General features: G+C 43.9%; 1 protein-coding gene across 1 annotated transcript in view; it reads right to left on the bottom strand.

Annotated features, from left to right (window-relative positions):
• Nucleotides 1–7,236: 7,236 nt before the first annotated feature.
• Nucleotides 7,237–21,941, bottom strand: part of mark4a (MAP/microtubule affinity-regulating kinase 4a) — a gene marked incomplete at both ends in the record, with an annotated part of 68,284 nt that continues 53,579 nt past the window's right edge. Inside the window, 4 exons of the mRNA XM_084320780.1 lie at nucleotides 7,237–7,576; nucleotides 9,127–9,171; nucleotides 14,223–14,507; nucleotides 17,954–18,057. Of these exons, the coding sequence (XP_084176906.1) occupies nucleotides 7,237–7,576; nucleotides 9,127–9,171; nucleotides 14,223–14,507; nucleotides 17,954–18,057 (774 nt within the window). The remainder of the gene's footprint in view (nucleotides 7,577–9,126; nucleotides 9,172–14,222; nucleotides 14,508–17,953; nucleotides 18,058–21,941) is intronic.

The following is a 21,941-nucleotide window of genomic DNA, read 5'->3' as shown; positions in this document are numbered from 1 at the left end:
TCTGTTACTTTAAAACAGTGATATTGGGTATTGTCTTTTTCCCTCAGCCGCATCACATGGGACCCATGTCCGTCTTCTTTTTTCTCTTTTTTCTAGAAAAGAGGAAATAAAGAACAAACGGCTTCTTGTCGTTCTCCCAGACGGCTTGGAGGAACAATGTCTGGTGTCTTGTTAGACTATCCATTGATGTGTTTTGGGTCTCGACGTGTACATAGTGCTGGCCCTGGGTGCTTCTCATAAGAATCACGCATGGGCCTGCGCGCCTTGGTTGCTCATCATTAAAACAGCTTTTTTATGGGGCGACTGGGATGGAGTCTGTCTCTTCCGAGCGCCAGTGTTGTCTCGATGAATTCTCGTTCATATCTGGGGGATGTTAACGGAATAGATCAAAGCATAGGTAGAGGGGTCTCACGCCCTTGGGGTGGGCCACCGAGCGAGGTACGTAAGGGACCGTCTGGGTGGCGCCCTCTATAGTGTTTTGGATCGACACGCGTACCTATCCCCCTCCTAGTGTTGGGGATGTCGGCGTGATTAGGGCACGGAACTGGTTCTGGTCGCGCCTGTCCAGGTCAGTTAAGCCGTTGTCCGCCGGGGACGCAGATCTGCTGTTCTGGTACCCTGAGGGAGGGACTTGTGCTTTTTTCGGGGGGAAAAATGCCGGGTCGGCTTGGGTGTCACAGGGTTTTGACGTTATGGAGATGTTCGTGGTTGTGTTACTACGTGTTACCCCTCACTGTTGCTTGGTCCATGTTGTGTTGTACCTTGCGCTGCGCTAAGGGGGCCTGGTCCTTCTTCATTCTTTTCGCCCCTCTCTTCTCCTGCTTAAGCATGGCTGGGAGGGGGCTGTTGAGGTGGTTCTTATGGAACTCCTCTGGCATCCCTGTGTACGTCCCGGTCCGCCGGGCCCGGTCCGAAATAGTTTTCGTCGACCCGTAGGCCTGGGATAACCCCTTTTTGAAAACTGAAACACTTGTACTGCTGTATAGCCAGTGTATACCCGCAGGTGTGTTTTGGAGTTTTTTCTTGAGGGGTTATAGGAACAACCACCTCATGTTTGAACCAAGGGGGTGGTTGGTTCCCTGGTGTGTTGGAGCGGAGTCAACTCCCGGGTTAGTCCATTTGAGTGTGCCCCTGCACGTTTCATGACGTCTGCCAATCGTGTCAGCCTTCTCTGCCTCGACCCCTCTAGAGAGTCGGGGGGGTTTTGTGGAGGCTGTGACATGGTGCACAACAATGCCAGCATACGCCCCTTCCGCCGGGGTGCTGTTCAGCTGACCCCTTTGGCGCCTGTCTAGTCCGCAGTGCTCCAGGCTCAGGTCGAGTGCCTGTTGCCTGGATTGAGGGATCGACCTCTTCTGGAGGTCGTCTCCCCAGTGCGCTGCCTGCTCCCGCTGTAGGTGTAGCCTCTTGAGTGCTTCGAGTTTACAGCCATGCCACCCTGAACACGCCCGATCTCGTTCGATTTCGGAGGCGGTATAGGTTCAGGCCTGGGTTGTGCTTGGATGGGTGACTGCCTGAGTATACCAGGGTCAGTGAGTCAGGCGGCGTGCTATTGGGGGGAAGGGCCTGCTCTTGGATGGGCCCTGTCCGAATACGCTGGCGATGTGGGGGGCGGTGTCACTAGTGACCGCCTGGTGAGGTCTCGATGCTGTGGCGTCATTGGCCTCTCCAGGCCCCCCTTTTTCCGAGGGGGTCCTGTCCCTTCTGGGTCTGGGTCCTCCTTCGCGCTCCGCTGCTACGGCCTTGCCACAGGGTTGGGCTTTGCTCTTGACCCCGTGATTTTAGGGGTGGTAACGGGGGTTTGTTCCTTTTTCCGTTCGTTCCCTAGTGGCATGCGGGTTGTGCGTTTGTGTAGTCGTGGGTACGCCCCACGGTCTGCTCACCCTGTGCGTTGAGTTGCTCAAGCTCCTCTTCGCGCAGTCGGATCCGTCTCCCTTCCGTCCTCCAATAGGGAGGGTCAGGGGGGCTTGGGTCCTCCCCAGTTCTGATGGTTGTGGGGAGCCTCAGCGGGGTACATTTGTCGAGCTCAGCTCAGCTCCTGTGTTGCACTATGATGCTGAGCAGAGCTATACGATAATATAACGTACGGTTATGTATATAACCATAGTTATATGAGTATAGTGACACTCAGCGTCAGGACTCTCCTGAGCACCCCTTGATCTTGCCTTGTGGTAAAAGATTGGGAAGGAGATGAGGGCATGGCCACACCCCTGCTTATGTAGGTAGCGGATGGGGGTGTGGTCAGACAGATGTTGGTATGTAAAGGTACATTGTGAGTTTTTATTCAGTGCGCAAGTACTGAGGTGGAGTATTTGCACTATGACACTGAGCGTCACTATACTCATATAACTATGGTTATATACATAACCGTACGTTCATGAATGTTTTTACATCTGCTGTTCTTGGCTGTTCTAAACACTGGCGTCTGGTAGGACATTCCCGGGGGAAATAATCGGGCACTCAGGAAGGGATGTGTTTTACATCACCAGCAGTAACAGCCGTTTGTTTGAAATTAATAGAAGATTAACTCAGTAATTTTCAAGATGGGAAGCAAGTCAATATAGTGCAAAACTACAACAGCAATGACAACGTATCACCATCAGATGTCGCCAAAATAAACAAAAATGAGGATCTTAAGGATTGCCACTTTAAGCTATTACTGCTGAGGACTCCCTCGAGGTACCAGGGCCCCACTTTGAGAACCACTGGCATAAATAATGACATATGTTGTAACTAAGCTATAAAAACAGTTGGGACATCAAAATGGGACACGCAGAAATGAGGGGGGGGGGAAATGCCAACATCTGTGAATTTTTATTAATCATCAGCTCCTTGTTCTCCTTGTATACCACACCCATTCAATGTCACTTAATAGTTTGTTTCTGGTAGGGGAGGGGGGGGGGGTGTCAGAGTAGAGTTAATCATACAGCTCAAACTGTGTGTTCTTCAGTCTCATTAGCCTCATTTGCATATTACATCATCAACTGGTTCCAAAATCATCTCCGCTGTGACATTAAATATTGAACACCTTCCTGGGATCATAATACTGACAGGACCGCTGACATACAGTCCGTTAATAGACACGCCCCGCACATACCGAAAATAAATAAACAATAATAATAATAATAATAACAATCTGTCCCTCGAAATCCATTCCAACAGGTTTGTACAGTAGATCCCACTTGAAGAGAGACGACGACGCGTGTTTCGTTCCCCAGTTTCCTCTCCAGCAGGCATTGCTGAAATGTTCAGCAGCAGTTTTGCAGCAGATGCTTATTTGTGATCAAAACACCACGCACTGTAAACTAACGTTTCTATGGCTTGTGAACGCAACCCAAAGGCTTTCCACGTTTTCTGAGACCTAACCACGATCGCTGTATTATTCCTGACAGGAACTGGGTATAGAAGCATTTACAACTTTACAAGGTGTCCCACTAATACACGTTCCCCTTTTCCTTCGTGGAACCAGAACTGGATATTTCGTTTGTCTTTACTAAAGTAGTGGTAATAATTTACGACGTATCTAAATATCCCTTTGCTTTATCTCCACGGACTCTCGCTGAGGCCTAGCTGAACCGAACCTCTTCTTCCTCTTTATCAGACGCGATGGGAGTGAAATCGTTAAGATATCATATCACCCCACCCAAAAAAACCTGACATTTGTACTCGTGAGAGGGGCTGTAAGAGCAAGTACCGCATTTGGTACAATTTCTGTGTGTTAATATTCATGTCCAAAACCATGACCGTGTCTGTAATTCATAAAGCGTCCACTTTTAGGTGTGCATCCATTTTTTCAATTCTTTCTCCCCCTGAAACCCAAGCTCTGAAGTCATGCAGGATTGCAGGTTGGTATTGTTTCCCATCATTGACAGAAACAGATTTAAACTAGAATTACTTCCCCTTGCTCTAGCTATAAATAAACCTTGAGCTCTAAGATATATACTATATTCATATATTTTATATACAGCCATAAACTGACTGATATAAATCCTGTTTTTTTTTTATGATATTATTCTAAAAAATAAATAAGGTACCTGTGCAAATATCAACAAATTGAAGTGTTTCACATTTAAGACAATGGCGCCCTCCAGTGGCTGGTTCTGGGTATTACCTATACAGGCACACTGGAAGGAGCAGATTCAAGTCAAAGCAAAGTGCATTGAGGTCTATATTACCTAATGCTAATATACACCACAATGAGAACGTCCAGGGAGAGAACAAAGACTTGAGTCTCCTGGCGTCCGTATTTTGCGTCTGTCCCGTGTCCCCCCCCCCCCTCGAGGAGGACAGGTCCGAGCCACTCCCCTCTTGTCGGGGCTCGACGAGACAGCAGCAGACCAAAACAGGACCGAGGACATCTCAAGAGATAATGGATCTACACAACGTGACTGAGAGTGGATGACAGTTGAGAGCGTTTCCTTGCGAAAAAACAAACGAAAAACAGGATCTGAAACGAATACGAGAGCTGAGAAAGACAAAAAAAAACGCTTGTCACCGCGAAAGTACAGGATATCCGACTCAAAAAGGACATCAGGTGTCACATACGAGGTGGGTGACGTGTCCCTTTAAATGTGAGGGTGTGGGATGAGGGGGGGGGGGGGGGGGCTGGATAAGGAGGGTAAAATGGAGGGGGAAGGGGGGTCACCATTGAGCAAAGCCACAACTGAGATAGTATTTAACAGTAAATCAGCATGATCTCTGTAGCCTACATTAATATCACAGTACATTATTCACTAAGAACAGGGAGGGAGGGAACAGAAAGCTTTAGCGTTTCTTCTCTTCTTTTTTGTTCTTTTTTTCGTTTAGTTTTTCATTTTTTGTTGACATTAAATATGTACCGTATGAAGGCGACGGGGTCGTTCACTCCTTTAAAGGCAACTGGACTTAATGAGAGAAAAAAAGAAAAGGTACAAAATAAATAAAAAATAAAAACAGCATCCACGCTGCCTTCCCTGTAACCAGGATACTCCCCTCAACCCCCCCACAGCCATCAACAACACACACACACCTGGTTATACTGGGAGGTCCACCAGCCCCAAAACACTAAGGGATGTTAAAGCACACAATGGATAGAGAGAGAGAAGAGAGAGAGAAGAGAGTTAAAGTATGAGAGAGAGAGAAGAGAGTGAAAGTAGAGAGAAGAGAGTGAAAGTACGAGAGAGAAGAGAGTTAAAGTATGAGAGAGAGAAGAGAGAGAGAGAAGAGAGAGTGAAAGTAGAGAGAAGAGAGTGAAAGTACGAGAGAGAGAAGAGAGTTAAAGTACGAGAGAGAAGAGAGTGAAAGTAGAGAGAAGAGAGTGAAAGTAGAGAGAAGAGAGTGAAAGTACGAGAGAGAAGAGAGTGAAAGTAGAGAGAAGAGAGTGAAAGTACGAGAGAGAGAAGAGAGTGAAAGTACGAGAGAGAGTGAAAGTACAAGAGAGAGAGAGAGAGAGTGAAAGTACAAGAGAGAGAGAGGGTTCGCGTGTATGTGTGTGTGAATGCATGCATGCAAGCCTGTGTGTGTGTGCGTGTATGTGTGTGTGTGTGTGTGTGTGTGTGTGTGCAAAAATGGGATAGTGATGTGAGACGCTGCACGATGTTAGGCTCCTTCACCTTTGGGATTTTTAACCTTCAGCGTATTGAGAGGATGACTGAGGCAAGATCACATGGGTACAGAATAGAACCCAAAATAAGAAGAATTTGCATTGCACTGACAAGAACATGACTTATTCCCATTTTGGTTTACTATGATGTGACATCTGACAGCTTTGCATTTTGGCATTTGTCTTCCTTCCATCCAATTCAAGGACAACGTTTCCCGCGAAATTACCTGTGCTCTTTTTTTTTTAAGTTGCGCGTCAAACAAAGCGACCCTTCGCGTTTTACTGTAACCGCGCAAATGCAACTACTGTACGTCATCGCTTGAATGCGACTTTGCTGAGAAAAAAAATATAGAAGGAGGGGTAATATGGCGGGAGGGCGGGTCAAAAATGTTTGAACATGATAATATTTGATTGACAATGACCAGTGTTGACAGACGTTGAGCCCAGCCAACCGGAGCTCCTCTGAAAGGATGTCGAACGCGTTGCCTGTACCTCCCTATTCAGACTATATTCAGCCCTTCCAGACTCTATTTCATTTTCCCACAAAGAGGGTGCATATAAAACCAAAGTGAACTACAATGGAGGTATGAACGCTATTTAAACCCATCGTTTCATGAATAACAACCAGCAGTTTTTCGATGCACCGCTCATAATCGGCACTGCCAAAAGCTGGAGTCTAAAAATGAAAAACAAAACAAAAAATACAAGATAGATCCTGTACTAAAAACGTATCCGTTCTGGCTGTTTGCAGGACTAAATTAGCTTATTATGCTGTGTTCAGCTCAGTCGGTGTGGCTGAGGTCTCTACATCGTCGTGTTTGTATAATAAAACGGAGATCATTCACTATGAGTGAGTGAGAGAGAGGGAACATCCCTACGAACTCGTCCAGCCAATGACGTCACTTATCGGCGTCAGAGTGCGGCATCTGATTGGCTGTTTCAAAGCCCTGTCAACCCTGTGCACACTGACAGCGACCCGCAGGGGGGGGGGGGGCGCGGGGAACTCGCTGTCATCACGAGACGGACTGTCCCCACATATTGTGCATACGGTCCACAGGCAGCGAAAGGTCCACGGGTAGTAATCACTTCATTGGCATCGATGTGGAGGAAAGTGGAGGAAAGAATCAGTAATACGGGTGGAGAGTGATGCACGCGCACAAAAAGAAAAATTAACTACGAGTGGCTCGTCAACAACGCCCCCCCCCTCCCCCCCCCCCCCCCCCTCCCGAGAGACATGAAACGTTTCCAACAGTGATGGAGGTGATGGAGGTGACGGTGGTGAAAACAACCATAATAAAATCAAGAGTCTTTATGGCTAGAGTAGCGATAACAAATATTAAGCTGGAGTCCCTCCGATCCGGGTCCAGTGTGGGTGTAGTTGCTCAGTAGAGACACGTGGGCTGGAGGACACAGCTGGGGGGTTCTTCAGTCTGTTAGGGGACGGGGTAGTGTGTGTGGGGGAGGGTGCTACCGTGTGAGAGACAGGAGGAGAAGTCATTTTCCTTGGGTCCAGCCCCTCGTCCCCTTCTCTCTCTCTATCTCTCTTTTTTTCATAATTTTTTTTTAAACACCCCCCCCCCTTTCCCTCCCACACACATACACACACAAACACACACACACACACACATACACACACGCGCGCGCGCTCCCCTCGTTCAAAGTTCGAGGTCCTTGGAGATTTGGGTGGCGATGTCCCGAAAAGCTAGCGGAGCCCCCCAGAGCCGCGTGTAGCGCACCCCGTTGGACGTCTCGGAGGCGGCGCCCGTGGAGAGGTGGCACACCTCGGCCTCGAAGGCCACGCGCCCCCCGGCAGCGCCGCGGCTGCAGGAGAGCAGGAAGGGGCCGGCGTGGCGGACCTGGCAGCCGCAGCCCAGCGCCGCCTGCCACAGAGCCAGGACCACCTCCGCGGGGTGCCGCCGCCCGTCGCCCCTCAGATCCCAGCCACGTCCGACGGCCCGGGGCTCGGACGCTTTTTGATGCCCAGGTAGATGGCGACTGGGGCAGGGAGAGAGGGGGGTAGACAGGGGAAATATCAAGTTTAGTTTTATTTGTCACATATAAGTTTTTTTTTTTTTACAGGCTGCCTCCCCATTTATCGGAGGGGACATGTGATGCAAGGCTTCTATCCTCCCTACAACCAGCCAGTGGGGGGCATGTGCGAGCAACGATCAGGACAGGGGAGGGAGAATTGGCATGAGAGGTAAATTGGGAAGGGGAGAAAAATCACAGAAAAAAGGAGGAGAAAAAAGTAGATAAAAAAAAAAGAATATTCGTTGACAGCCCTACAAGTACAATTAGTTACTGCACACTACATCACCCCTGAGTGGAACATGGAAAGCCAAACTTTCCCCCACTGTACCGAAAACCGTACCGAACCTTGATGTCAAAACCGAGGTACGTACCGTACCGTGGTTTTTGTGTACCGTTACACCCCTAGTGTGCAATGAATGTAGAATGGATCGGTTAGTGTTGCATAGAGTCCACATTGAGCATCCTGATGGCCTGGGGATAGACGCTCCTTTTGAGTCTCTCTGTACTGGCCATGAGACTCCGGTAGCGCTTGCCTGATATTATATATATTATTATTAGTAAAGGGAAACACATATGGATCACAACAGCATATTTTTTTTTTTTTTTTTTTCTTTTTTCTCCCCATCCCAATTAGTCGTTGTGCCAATTCCCCCCCCTCCCCTACCTAGCTGCTGTATGCATGTTCTCCTATGAGTCGGTACAAGGGCGTCCCGAGTCGATCGCACGCTTCCTCCGAGACGTGCGCCGACAGCCAGTGACGTCTTTTCACTTGGCAGCGAGGGCTCTCATTGGTGAAGTGTAACGTGTGGGAGGGCACGCTATCTCCACCAAGTCCTGCCCCGCTGAGCAAGCGCCGAGACCTGACCTGTAGGCGTTGCTGTCCACAACGCCAGATTCCCACCCGCCAGCTTCCCCACCCCCTAATACTGCCAATTGTATTAGTATGAATGACCAGCCAAGCTGGTGGCAACGCAGAGAGCTGGGCTCGAACCCAGCGTCTCCTGCATTGGTGACGAGCACAATCTCCGCTACGCCACCTGACCGCCCACAACAGCATCCCTTTTGATGAATGTGAATCTGATGACAAATTATTTGGTTTCACAACATCAAGATTAGATTCTAATGTATTGTCATTATACAGCACAAGTACAGTACAATGAAAATAAGTTTGGCCTCCAACCAGAGTGCAAATGTAGCAGTAAAGTGCAACAGAAATATACAATATACATGTGATTAAACTGGGTAAAAAATATACAGATTAGTACTAATGTGTGTAGTGCTAATCAGATGTATGTACAGAGTTGTAGTATAATATGTTCAGTGATACAGGTGGAAAGACAGTGTGGTAGTAGTCACACTGTCCAGCAGCGTAACTAGTAAGAGTAGGATGTGATATAGATCAGATATAGATATAGTATCTACAGATATGTAAAAGGACTACAGTATGTGCAGGTAAATACAAAATAGTTGATAGAACTGTTGTAATGTTGTCCAGACGAGTAGATTGTACTGACCTTGTGACCGCAGATCTGCTGATTCCCTCAGGTTCATTTGTGACCCTGTGGGAATGACAGGCAAGAGTTAGTGCTGAGTACAGTGAACCTCGTCGACTACAGTGAACCTCGTCGACTACAGTGAACTTTGTTTAGTACAGTGAACCTCGTCGACTATAGTGAACCTCGTTTAGTACAGTGAACCTCGTCGACTACAGTGAACCTCGTTTGGTACAGTGAACCTCGTCGACTACAGTGAACCTCGTTTAGTACAGTGAACCTCGTAGACTATAGTGAACCTCGTTTAGTACAGTGAACCTCGTAGACTACAGTGAACCTCGTTTAGTACAGTGAACCTTGTTGACTACAATGAACCTCGTTGACTACAGTGAACTTCGTCGACTACAGTGAACCTTGTTAACTACAGTGAACCTCATTGAGTACAGTGAACCTCGTCGACTACAGTGAACCTCATTGACTACAGTTAACCTCGTTGACTAGTGAACCTCGTCGACTACAGTGAACCTCGTTGACTAGTGAACCTCATTGACTACAGTGAACCTCGTCGACTACAGTGAACCTCGTCGACTACAGTGAACCTCGTCGACTACAGTGAACCTCGTTTAGTACAGTGAACCTTGTTGACTAGTGAACTTTGTCGACTACAGTGAACCTCGTTTAGTACAGTGAACCTTGTTGACTACAATGAACCTCGTCGACTACAGTGAACTTCATCGACTACAGTGAACCTTGTTAACTACAGTGAACCTCATTGAGTACAGTGAACCTCATTGACTACAGTGAACCTCATTGACTACAGTGAACCTCGTCGACTACAGTGAACCTCGTTGACTAGTGAACCTCGTCGACTACAGTGAACCTTGTTGACTACAATGAACCTCGTCGACTACAGTGAACTTCGTCGACTACAGTGAACCTCGTTAACTACAGTGAACCTCATTGAGTACAGTGAACCTCATTGACTACAGTGAACCTCATTGACTACAGTGAACCTTGTTGACTACAGTGAACCTCGTTGACTAGTGAACCTCATTGACTACAGTGAACCTCGTTGACTACAATGGACCTCGTCGACTACAGTGAACTTCGTCGACTACAGTGAACCTCGTTAACTACAGTGAACCTCATTGAGTACAGTGAACCTCATTGACTACAGTGAACCTCATTGACTACAGTGAACCTTGTTGACTACAGTGAACCTCGTTGACTAGTGAACCTCATTGACTAGTGAACCTTGTTGACTACAGTGAACCTCGTTGACTAGTGAACCTCGTCGACTACAGTGAACCTCGTCGACTACAGTAAACCTCGTTGACTAGTGAACCTCGTCGACTACAGTGAACCTCGTTGACTAGTGAACCTCGTCGACTACAGTGAACCTCGTTGACTAGTGAACCTCGTTGACTAGTGAACCTCGTCGACTAGTGAACCTCATTGACTACAGTGAACCTTGTTGACTAGTGAACCTCGTCGACTACAGTGAACCTCGTTTAGTACAGTGAACCTTGTTGACTAGTGAACCTCGTCGACTACAGTGAACCTCGTTTAGTACAGTGAACCTTGTTGACTACGGTGAACCTCGTTGACTAGTGAACCTCGTTGACTACAGTGAACCTTGTCGACTACAGTGAAACTTGTTGAGTCACTCGTTGAGCCATACAGAATTGTAGCCATAATCGCCGTAGTTAGTAGGACCTCATATGTGTGTGGATGTGCGTGTGAAGAGATCTTGATAAAATATGTGTGTAAATCTTCTCTTTTATACCTAAATCTGAACCAAATTATTTTTTCTGAAAAAAATGTCAACAGTAAGATAAGATTGCTATGCTATTGCTGGATCTTGAGTCATATTTGATCTGCAACGTCTATTCTGAAAGTTTGATCAGAATTTCTTTAGAGGGTAACAGTGGTTACAGAAACAGAAACAGCCCATTGAGAACAGGACTGATACAAAGGGGCATAGAGGCTGCTAGAATACATAATCTCAGTATTTTTCTTCTAGCAAAAAACATGTTTAGGAGACCTCAAAGACCTATATTAACTTGTTGAAAAGGACTAAAATATGTCCCCTTTAATTCATATTTTGTTGACAGTTTGACAGTTTGATCTGAATCTCATGATCCAGGCACACTGCTTTGGCCATATGTATTCGCATGAAGTAAACATTTAGTTCACTTTATGCTAACGCCGCATCTCCCGCTCTACATAGGAAATTAATAGAACGCAGCGCGTTGCTGGACCTCGGCGCTTTAGGTGGAAATGTCCCTTGAGACGGCGTACCATTCCGAAGAGGAAGTCATACAGGGAGAGCCGGCAAATATCACCATGAAACGTAACAACAGGACGTGTCCTGAGGAACATCGACACACCTTGACACATTCTAAAGCATGCAGATGTGAACGCATTGCTTCGACGTGGAACAGACTCACTAACCAATCAAACTGAACCATATGGCATGAGGCTCAAGTCATCAAACACATCTAAAATCAAACTTTTTTTTGGTGTTGGATAAACCTATGCACAGGAGGTACGTACGGTGGAGGCATTGACCATATTGCGGCCATTTTGCTATTATATGTCATGCTCAGGTTGGGATTCCTTTCCGGTGGAATGACATAAGAGCAAAATGGCCACCGTGTGAATATGGCCAACAGTAAGGAGTCAAAGAGACCTGATGAATCCACCAAAAATGTACCTGAAGGTTTACCACAAAAAAAACCACAAGTTTACTAAACGTGACATTACAGCCATAACGGTGAAAACAGTCACACCCACAGCATAGAGAGAGCTGTACAGCCACAAGTACGAACGTAAGACTGTGGATATTCCACAACCACAGCTGGTTGAATAAAGACAGCAAGTCATGCAGACAGACATGACGAGATTAGATAAAGGTATGTCGTAGGCAGGCAGGCAGGCAGGCAGGCAGGCAGGCAGGCAGGCAGGCACAGATGTTCGTATTTCATATGAACGGGCAGGCAAACTGGCAGATAGATAGACAGGCAGGCAGACGGAGAGGCAGGCAGGCTTACAGACAGGCAGGCAGGCGGGCGGGCAGGCAGATAAACAGACAAGACAGATAGGCGGAAAGACAAGACAGGCAGTCAGATAAGACGGACAGAGAGAGTAGCGAGAGACACGGGAACTTACTAACTGTCTTTGATCCCTGTGGAAGGGTACAACCCGACACTGATTTGTTTGAGCCCTGGCGCTTAGAGGGGTCAAGATTGACCCTGGTGCCATGGGAGGGGAGAGAAGAGCCAGAGAGAGAGAGAGAGAGAGAGAGAGAGAGAGAGAGAGAAGAAGAAGAAGAAGAAAAAGAAGAGGAGGAGGAAGGAGTGGGTGAGAGAGTATAATTGAATCACAGGAGAGTGAGTGGTAAAAAGAAGACTGCAGCAGGGACTGATTGGCAAGGATGATATGGCTGATGTTTGATAAGATTAGACATGTGTGATTATGATAGCCGGGAGGGGAGGGGGAGGGGGAGGGGGAGGGAGGATAATCCAGCCAATAAGGCTCTTACTAACGGGTAGCTGTGGATCCGTGACCAGGTCTGGAATTTTGCAACAACAGCAATTATCACATGATTCATGTCTGGGGTTCGAGTCGTCTTTATCTCACAGAGTGACACTGTGTGTCCTCCTGAATGTAAATCGGATCCCGTGTTCTGAGAGTATATCACACACAAGGCAAGACCTGGACAGTGCCACGTGACTCGGGTGGTTTATAATTCACCATCAATCCGAGTGATAACTTGTGTGTGTGTGTTTGTTTACAAATTGTTGGCTTGAAGATAAGACGGTCACGTGACCACAAAGCCAAAAGTACCCATAGGTTTTTATTTTAGGGGCGACAGTGGCTCAGGAGCAGGCACGTGCACACATAGAGGCCAAGGGGTGCCTGAGCACCTGCCTTTTTGAGCCTCATCAAAAAAGTGCCCTTTTTGGAAAAAAAAAAAAAAAAAAAATTTACCGTTACGCATATAGACTGCCCTTCCAACTGAAAAATGTCAGGATAGAATCAAAATATTAGGGACAGAGAGAGAGATGCCCCATATTCCATTGCAGTTTGCACGGCCTCCTCCGCGGACCTATATATTTTATGCATAGCGTGGGTGGTGATGATGATGATGATGATAGAAACCGCTGTGGCGCATACAGTTGAATGCTGGTATTACGCTCATTGAGGGACACGAAGAAGTCAAGTCCGATGGGATTTGGGAATCTCAAATACAAATCGGGATTGGAATAAAAAATGCATTTATATTAAACAATACAGAATATACAGCACTTCTTGGGGCTGTAGGGTAAGCACTTATTCCCTCCCCCCTGAACATTTATGGAGATGTATGGGCCTTTTAAGTCAGTGATAAAAGTGTTTTTCAAGGATAAGTGAGCTCCTGCACTGATTATTATAGTTCAATATTCAATATTTGATCACCAAAACCCCCCAAAAAAGCATAAAAAGGGGGCCCCCCGCCCGAAAAGGGCCCTTAAAAAAATGCACGCTCGGTTAATATATACACACAAGTGTAGTGCCCTTTTCAGCCTTTGAGCACCTGCCCCTCTAAAGTCTACGTAACGTCCCTGCTCAGGAGGTAGGGCGGTTGCCTGATAATCAGAAGGTTCCTGGTTCGATTCCAGCTTCTCCCAGGCAGCATGTTGAAGTGTCCTTGACCATGACACCTAACCCCTAACTGCTCCCGATGAGCAGGGTGGCACCTTGCATGGTCGCCTCTGCCATTGGTGTGTGAATGAAATGAATGAATGAGCACTTTTATCCAAAGCGCTTTACAATTTGTTCCTCACATTTTACCCATTCACACATCCACACACCGACGGTGGAGGCCACCAAGGTGCCAACCTGCTCATTGGGACCAGTTAGGGGTTAGGTGTCTTAATCAAGGACACTTCAACACACTGCCGGGAGGAGCGGGAATCAAACCGGGAACCTTCGGATTACCAGACGACAGCACTACCTCCCGAGCCATATATATAAATGCAGTCCATTTACCATTTATAGGTGAAATGGCTTTTTTTGGGGGTTTGTACAAGACGCAAGCTGTCCTTCCTCGTGGGGGCAGGGTGTGTGTTTACCTGCGTGTGAGTTTGGAGGTCAGCTTGGTGAAGAGGTTGGAGGTGGCTCGGCTGCGGGCGTGGGGCAGGGGGCTGGCGTCGTGGTGGGACAGCGTGGGGGAGGTGGGCGGCGCGGAGTAGACCGGGGGGCCGCGGTCCCTCAGCTGGCCCCCGTGGAAGGTGCTACGGACCGTGGAGCCCCGGGTGAGACGGCACCGGTCCCCGGTGGAGGAGGAGGAGGACGCCCCCGCGCCCGAGATACTGAGAGTGGAGGGAGAGGCCGGAGGCATGCGGTGGCTCAGGGAGCTGGGGAGAGACGGGGGAGGAGGAGGAAGGAAAGAGGAGGAGAGGGAGAGAGAGAGAGATTAATTGACTGGATTTTGCCCTTACTGTATGTCATGCTCAGGTTGGGATTCCCTTCCCCCCTTGAAATGAACGTTTATAACCTAATTATCTAATTTAGTGAATAACAATATTTTAAAGTCACACACTTGAAACCCCCCCCCCCCAAAAAACTGTAGTGGTACTAGATTTACCTGTATTGACCATATTCACACGGCAGCCGCTTTGCTCTCATGTCATGCTCAGGTTGGGATTCCTTTCCACCCTGACGGTGTTATTCACTAAATGAGCAAACGTTTATTTCACCCAAACATTCTATGGTTACCCCTAAATGGTTACCCAAGCACACTCTTTTACAAGTTGTTACAATGAAGCTATTAGATCGTCAGCATACATTGTTACACACAGCCACCAGACGGCAGCGGCCACTGTTTGAATTCACGTTACAGTATTTACCAGTAGATCAGTCACCACTCCAGCTCAGAACAAATATGATTAGAGTTAAATGATCAATAAAAAAATTCCTTGCATCTACTTGTCTAAGTTAATTCATGGCATTAATGTTTTAATGTTTTTTATGTTAAACATGACCTTTGTTGATTATCTTTTTCCCCATTTCCCAGTAACATGGCGTACTGGAGAAAAAGAAAATGTACTGCTTTGGAAGGGATAACTAACCAGATATGCGGCTAAATCTACAGAACCAAACCGCACGCACACCTCCTGGGGAGAGACCCCATTGTGAGACCTCAGGGACATGGTTTCATTCAGACTGTCCCTTTAGCAGGGCCCCCGGGGTCTCTCTGTGTGGCCTGGCTCTGGGAGCAGGGCTCTGTCCGCAAACAGCATCACAGTGTTTACCAACAGTAACAGGGTCTATTACACTCCAGCAACTCCAGCTTTTTAGCTTTTATTAATATGAATTATATAAAAACATGTGTATCACGTATAACATGATTTTATCAGTTTTCTTGACAATCCAGGACAGCACTTGGTAGGTAGGTCATACTGGTAGGCCTAGTATCGACACATTTAACCCCAGTTGTATTCCTCCTTTTTTTATGATGCAGGGTTCATGATGAAGTGTCTCACGTTCATTACAGGTGACCGCTACACCCATCACTGCTAACGTAAATAACATACATTATTTAAGGGAAGTAGCACTATGCTGTACATTGCTGTAAATGAATTATGTTCATTTTAGCTGCACAAAATGTACATTTCGTAGTCATTACGGTTAGGATTTTACAGTACTGTTAAAATAAGAGGAGAATAAGCATGAGCTTGTCAAATGCCATGACAGCCAAAACAAAGGGAGCGTGTGCTACAAATTGGACAGTGCTGCTATAACAGTCGAGTTTTAAACAAAATACACACCTAGGTTTACATAGGTGATCTGAGTGAGGGGCTAAAATACAATTAAACATTTCCAGGACAACAGAGATTTTTTTCCCCCAGGATATTCGGTTGTTTTAGTACATTTTCCAGGTTTTCCATGACTGGAAATCTAGTCTCTGAATTTCCAGACTTTCCAGGTTTTCCAGGACAAGTGGGAACCCTGTTTATAACATGGCATAGCAATATTAAATGTTATAATAAATAGTTGTCTTCAACATTAAAAATAATTACATTATAAAAGCTTTTTATAATTTTTTTTATCAGTATGACCCTCAGACCATATAGAGTAGATGGCCAAATCATCTGAAATAGGAAGACATGTATTACTAGAATAATACAAATAATACAAATCTATACTGGAATATTGTCCCGAACATGCACCTTAAAAGCACCAAACATGCTTATTGGATGATCTTAAGACATTATAGAATTGCAAAGAAAGAAACTCAAACAGGAAGATATTGCAAAAGTTCAAAATGGCCACCTATACAGTAGACAACTGTCTTCATTTATAACAGTATACTACCTAAATAAAAAAGCTTGATTTATGTAGTAATTTGTCTATGTAACTGTGTTATTATATGTTGTATTTTATGTTATCCCATTACATGTATACAGGTATGTATTTGTCTTATATAAAAACGAATTATAATAATAATAAAACAAAAATACTAAAATGAAATAAAGATCTGATTTGCCAAAAAATAAAAGAAGAAAAGCTCCAAATGCTTTATGCATGCTTGCTGACTTTCCCTTCCATGTTTCAGAAGGAATGCCTCAAATTCACATCTTAAAAGCACCTTTTGTGGATATTGAGTGACTCCAGAGTGATTACAGTATACTGTACATTGGTATCAAAGGAGGAGGAGGTGCCCCAAAAAACCTCATCTCAAACCAGTTCAACTGTTTGACCGTTTCTGGTGCATTACGCTGCTCTCTTCTCTCCACCTCTCTCCATCCTGCCCACTTCAGCTTTGCTAGTTTTCTGGTTGCTCAACTTCATGGCAAATATGCTAGTTACGGTAATGTGGATATTCATACCAGCGGCCATCAGGCTCCACAACAGTGGGCAGCGACTAGCAGCCTCCAGGCCCCACAACAGGGGGCAGCGACAGCGACTGCTACCAGACATTGACCTGGGACTTATAGGAACCCAAGGGGGACAACCTACACTACCCTGGTACTTTGATTAATGTATACTCAGTAGATAGTAAATTATAACACTACCTCATGCTGCACCTTATGTGACACTGTGAATAATGTGAATATTCCTCAGCTAGTCAGATAGTAAATTATATTGACCATATTGATCAAATTGTTTACACTGCCTGTGTTGTCTTTTACTACCTGTATACTGTGTTGTTTTACTACCTGTACCCCTCCCCCCCCTCCCCCCCATGCTGCTATGATGCCTGAATTTCCCCAAGGGGATCAATAAAGGAATATCTTATCTTATCTTATCTTATATTAATAATAATAATAATAATAATAATAATAATAATAATAATAATAATAATAATAATAATAATAATAATACATGGACAGAACTACTTAGCTAGCTCATTCTCCTTGTAACAAACATAAGTGTGAAGAAAAATAAATGTGGCTTGCCATTTTTCATTAAAAATTGTCGAAAATCAAAGGGTAATATATCCCTTTTTAGATACTGTGTCACGTCGAACATGGTCCCATCATTATGACATCAAGCCCGGGACATCAAGCCCCCTTATAACGTTCCAATTTTTTTAAGTAAAAATTGCTAACATTGAAATGACCGGATGTAGCAGAGAATGCACTGACGCTGGTGACGTCAAGTGACCTGATCTGCGATGCTAAGCTAGTTTTGGCTAGCAATGTCTTTTTATTTAAAATTTTACAGAAAATACACCACCCATGAGATGTCTAGACTAGAGTATGTAAATACAAAAGCGGCAAGCTGGCAGCATCAATGTTGCCTAGAAACACAATGTAAATAAGTCAACCATAAAAAGAATAACAGAGCATCCATGTACCTGTTCTCTTTGCCGTTCTGCAGTAGAGAGTGCCTATCGGTGCCGGAGCGGTCCGTACACACGTACGTGTTCCGGCGGGTCATGGCACTTCCAGGGATGTTATTCTACAGGGGTCAGAGGTCAGAGGTCAAGACAAAGGTCAAAAGAGACTTGATCGTGATATACCAGCTGTCACATGACAAACAGTAGTAGCTGTTACCATAAATAGGGGCATACAGTATATCCTGCATCTGTGCCACGGTGGCCACTGTAGGTACTTATTTTCAAATTGTTTCTGGCCCTCTTACAGTGGTGGCAGTCATACAGTAGACAGACAGACAGACAGACAGACAGACAGACAGACAGACAGACAGACAGACAGACAGACAGACAGACAGACAGACAGACAGACAGATAGACAGATAGATAGATAGATAGATAGATAGATAGATAGATAGATAGATAGATAGATAGATAGATAGATAGATAGATAGATAGATAGATAGATAGATAGATAGATAGATAGATAGATAGATAGATAGCAGTGGAGGCTGCTGACCAAATTTTTAGGTGAAGCACAAATTATTATATTATATTATATATTAAATAATATTTTTAAAACATCCCCCACTGTGTGTCAGTGGTCAGTGGACACAGATGAAAACATATTAACATTAGGTGACAGCGGACCTGACCAGATGAAAACATATTAGGTGACAGCGCACCTGACCAGATGAAATCATATTAGGTGACAGCGCACCTGACCAGATCAAAACATATTAGGTGACAGCGCACCTGATCAGATCAAAACATTTTAGGTGACAGCGCACCTGACCAGATCAAAACATATTAGGTGAAGGTGACAAGGAAGCCACAGACTCATACCCCCCCGACACTCAACTAACCGCCTCGGACAGTCCTTCATACCAGTGGCCATCAGGCTCCACAACAGTGGGCAGCGACTGCTGCCAGACATCGACCTAGAACTAATAGGAACCCAAGTAGGACAATAACACTACCTTATGCATACTGCACCTTATGTGGATACTGTGATACTGTGAATAATGAATAATGTATATTTCAGTTAGTTAGATAGTAAATTATATTGACCTATTTGTTTACACTGCTTGTGTTGTTTTCACTACCTGTACCCCCCCTCCCCCCTTCCCCCATGCTGCTATGATGCCTGAATTTCCCCAAGGGGATCAATAAAGGAATATCTTATCTTATCTTAAAAGGAAAGATGAAATTACCTACCTGGGTTCCATCCTATAGAGGCAAATCTTTCCTGTGACAAAATGGGATCCAATGTAATAAAACTAAGTCAACCAACGAACTAGATTCCTGTACCGGATCTCCTCTCTGGTAAACAAGAATACCTTGAAGACTCTAACAGGAGCACTCATTCAAGGGTACTACGACTATGCTTGCACCTCATGGTACCAAAGCACCTCAAAGGCACTAAAAACAAGATTACAAACATCACAAAACAAACTGGTCAGACTACTGCTTGACCTTACTCCTAAAACCCACCTCACCCCTGTCCACTTTGACAACCTAGGATGGCTTAGAGTAGACGACAGAGTACAGCAACTTGCAATGGGCCTGGTCTACAAGATACACTACACCACTAAGATACCCATGTGCATGTCGAAATACTTCCCAAAGGTCAGTGAATACCACGACCACAACACCAGAGGGAGTTCCACAAATCATGTTCAACCCAGATAAAATAATTTAAAAAGTAAAAAAAAAAAAAAAAAAAAAAACGTTTTTTTTTAATAAAAGAAAATAGTCATAACTTAGAAATTAGATTGCATAGGTCTATGAATCGATATCGCGATTCTGTTTCGATTAATTGCCCAGCCCTACAGTGTGTACAGTAAGTTAGCTTGGTGATTATCATTGTGATGTAGGCTAAGCTGCCTAGCTACTGTTAGCATACAAGCACTGTAGCCTACTTACTTTTTCATCCACAACGTTTTTTCTGATCCAGATGCATAAATCCAATTCTTCATGTTGCTCAGTTGCTGGTTTATACTTCGGTCCTAATGTTGGCGCAAAGTTTAATTTAGCCTGACTTGTTATAGCTGTACAGCTTACTAACTACTAAACAACAACTTTCTCATAGTCTCAACTTTCACATAGTCAAAATGGGTCCAGCTGCATGTGAGGAGGATAGGTTTAGCTCGGGCCAATCTCAAGTTTCTCAAGTTTCTTTATTAGTTGTCATACAGAAGTACAGAATACTTTTATACAAAATGCTTCTTTATGTTACATTTTGTATAAAAGTATTCTGTATTTCTGTATGACAACTAATAAAGAAACTTGAGAAACTTGAGATTGGCCCGAGCTAAACCTATCCTCCTCACATGCAGCTGGACCCATTTTGACTTTGCAATGCAGAAAAATCTGATTGGATTTGCAAGGCTGCCAATCATATTCAACCTCCGTGTATTGGATGTCAAGGGCTGTCAATCAATCAATCCTCCATTCAATGGCAAGAGTTTAACTGCACAGACCGTGCTTAGATGAAGTTAATAGCCTATTTTGATTCGCTGTTATTTATTATTTATTTAACAATGGGTCACACCTGTGAAGTTTTCTTCACGAATAATTACTGCAGGCAATACTGCAGTGCAGGCCTGCTCAGAGCTGTACATTTTGGCCATTTTTGAAGAAAAAAAAATGCACTGGCATTTTTTTTACAGAGGAAAACATTTATAATAAAAAAAATAATAATAATAATAATTAAAAAAAAAAATATATATAGTTTTTTTTTTTTTTATATAGGTATATGTAAATTAATAATAATTATGAATTATGAGTGAATTTGTGTTTCACGTGTTGTCATAGAGAAACCTCCACTGATAGATAGATAGATAGATAGATAGATAGATAGATAGATAGATAGATAGATAGATAGAAAGATAGATAGATAGATAGATAGATAGATAGATAGATAGATAGATAGATAGATAGATAGATAGATAGATAGATAGATAGATAGATAGATAGATAGATAGATAGATAGATAGATAGATAGATAGATAGATAGATAGATAGATAGATAGATAGATAGATAGATAGATAGATAGATAGATAGATAGATAGATAGATAGATAGATAGATAGATAGATAGATAGATAGATAGATAGATAGATAGATAGATAGATAGATAGATAGATAGATAGATAGATAGATAGATAGATAGATAGATAGATAGATAGATAGATAGATAGATAGATAGATAGATAGATAGATAGATAGATAGATAGATAGATAGATAGATAGATAGATAGATAGATAGATAGATAGATAGATAGATAGATAGATAGATAGATAGATAGATAGATAGATAGATAGATAGATAGATAGATAGATAGATAGATAGATAGATAGATAGATAGATAGATAGATAGATAGATAGATAGATAGATAGATAGATAGATAGATAGATAGATAGATAGATAGATAGATAGATAGATAGATAGATAGATAGATAGATAGATAGATAGATAGATAGATAGATAGATAGATAGATAGATAGATAGATAGATAGATAGATAGATAGATAGATAGATAGATAGATAGATAGATAGATAGATAGATAGATAGATAGATAGATAGATAGATAGATAGATAGATAGATAGATAGATAGATAGATAGATAGATAGATAGATAGATAGATAGATAGATAGATAGATAGATAGATAGATAGATAGATAGATAGATAGATAGATAGATAGATAGATAGATAGATAGATAGATAGATAGATAGATAGATAGATAGATAGATAGATAGATAGATAGATAGATAGATAGATAGATAGATAGATAGATAGATAGATAGATAGATAGATAGATAGATAGATAGATAGATAGATAGATAGATAGATAGATAGATAGATAGATAGATAGATAGATAGATAGATAGATAGATAGATAGATAGATAGATAGATAGATAGATAGATAGATAGATAGATAGATAGATAGATAGGTAGGTA

This window comes from Notolepis coatsorum, assembly GCF_963971535.1.
Source record: "Notolepis coatsorum genome assembly, chromosome: 8".
Lineage (NCBI taxonomy): Eukaryota > Metazoa > Chordata > Actinopteri > Aulopiformes > Paralepididae > Notolepis > Notolepis coatsorum.
Note: the sequence above shows the minus strand (reverse complement) of the source record. Positions and strands in the feature narration are given on the sequence as shown.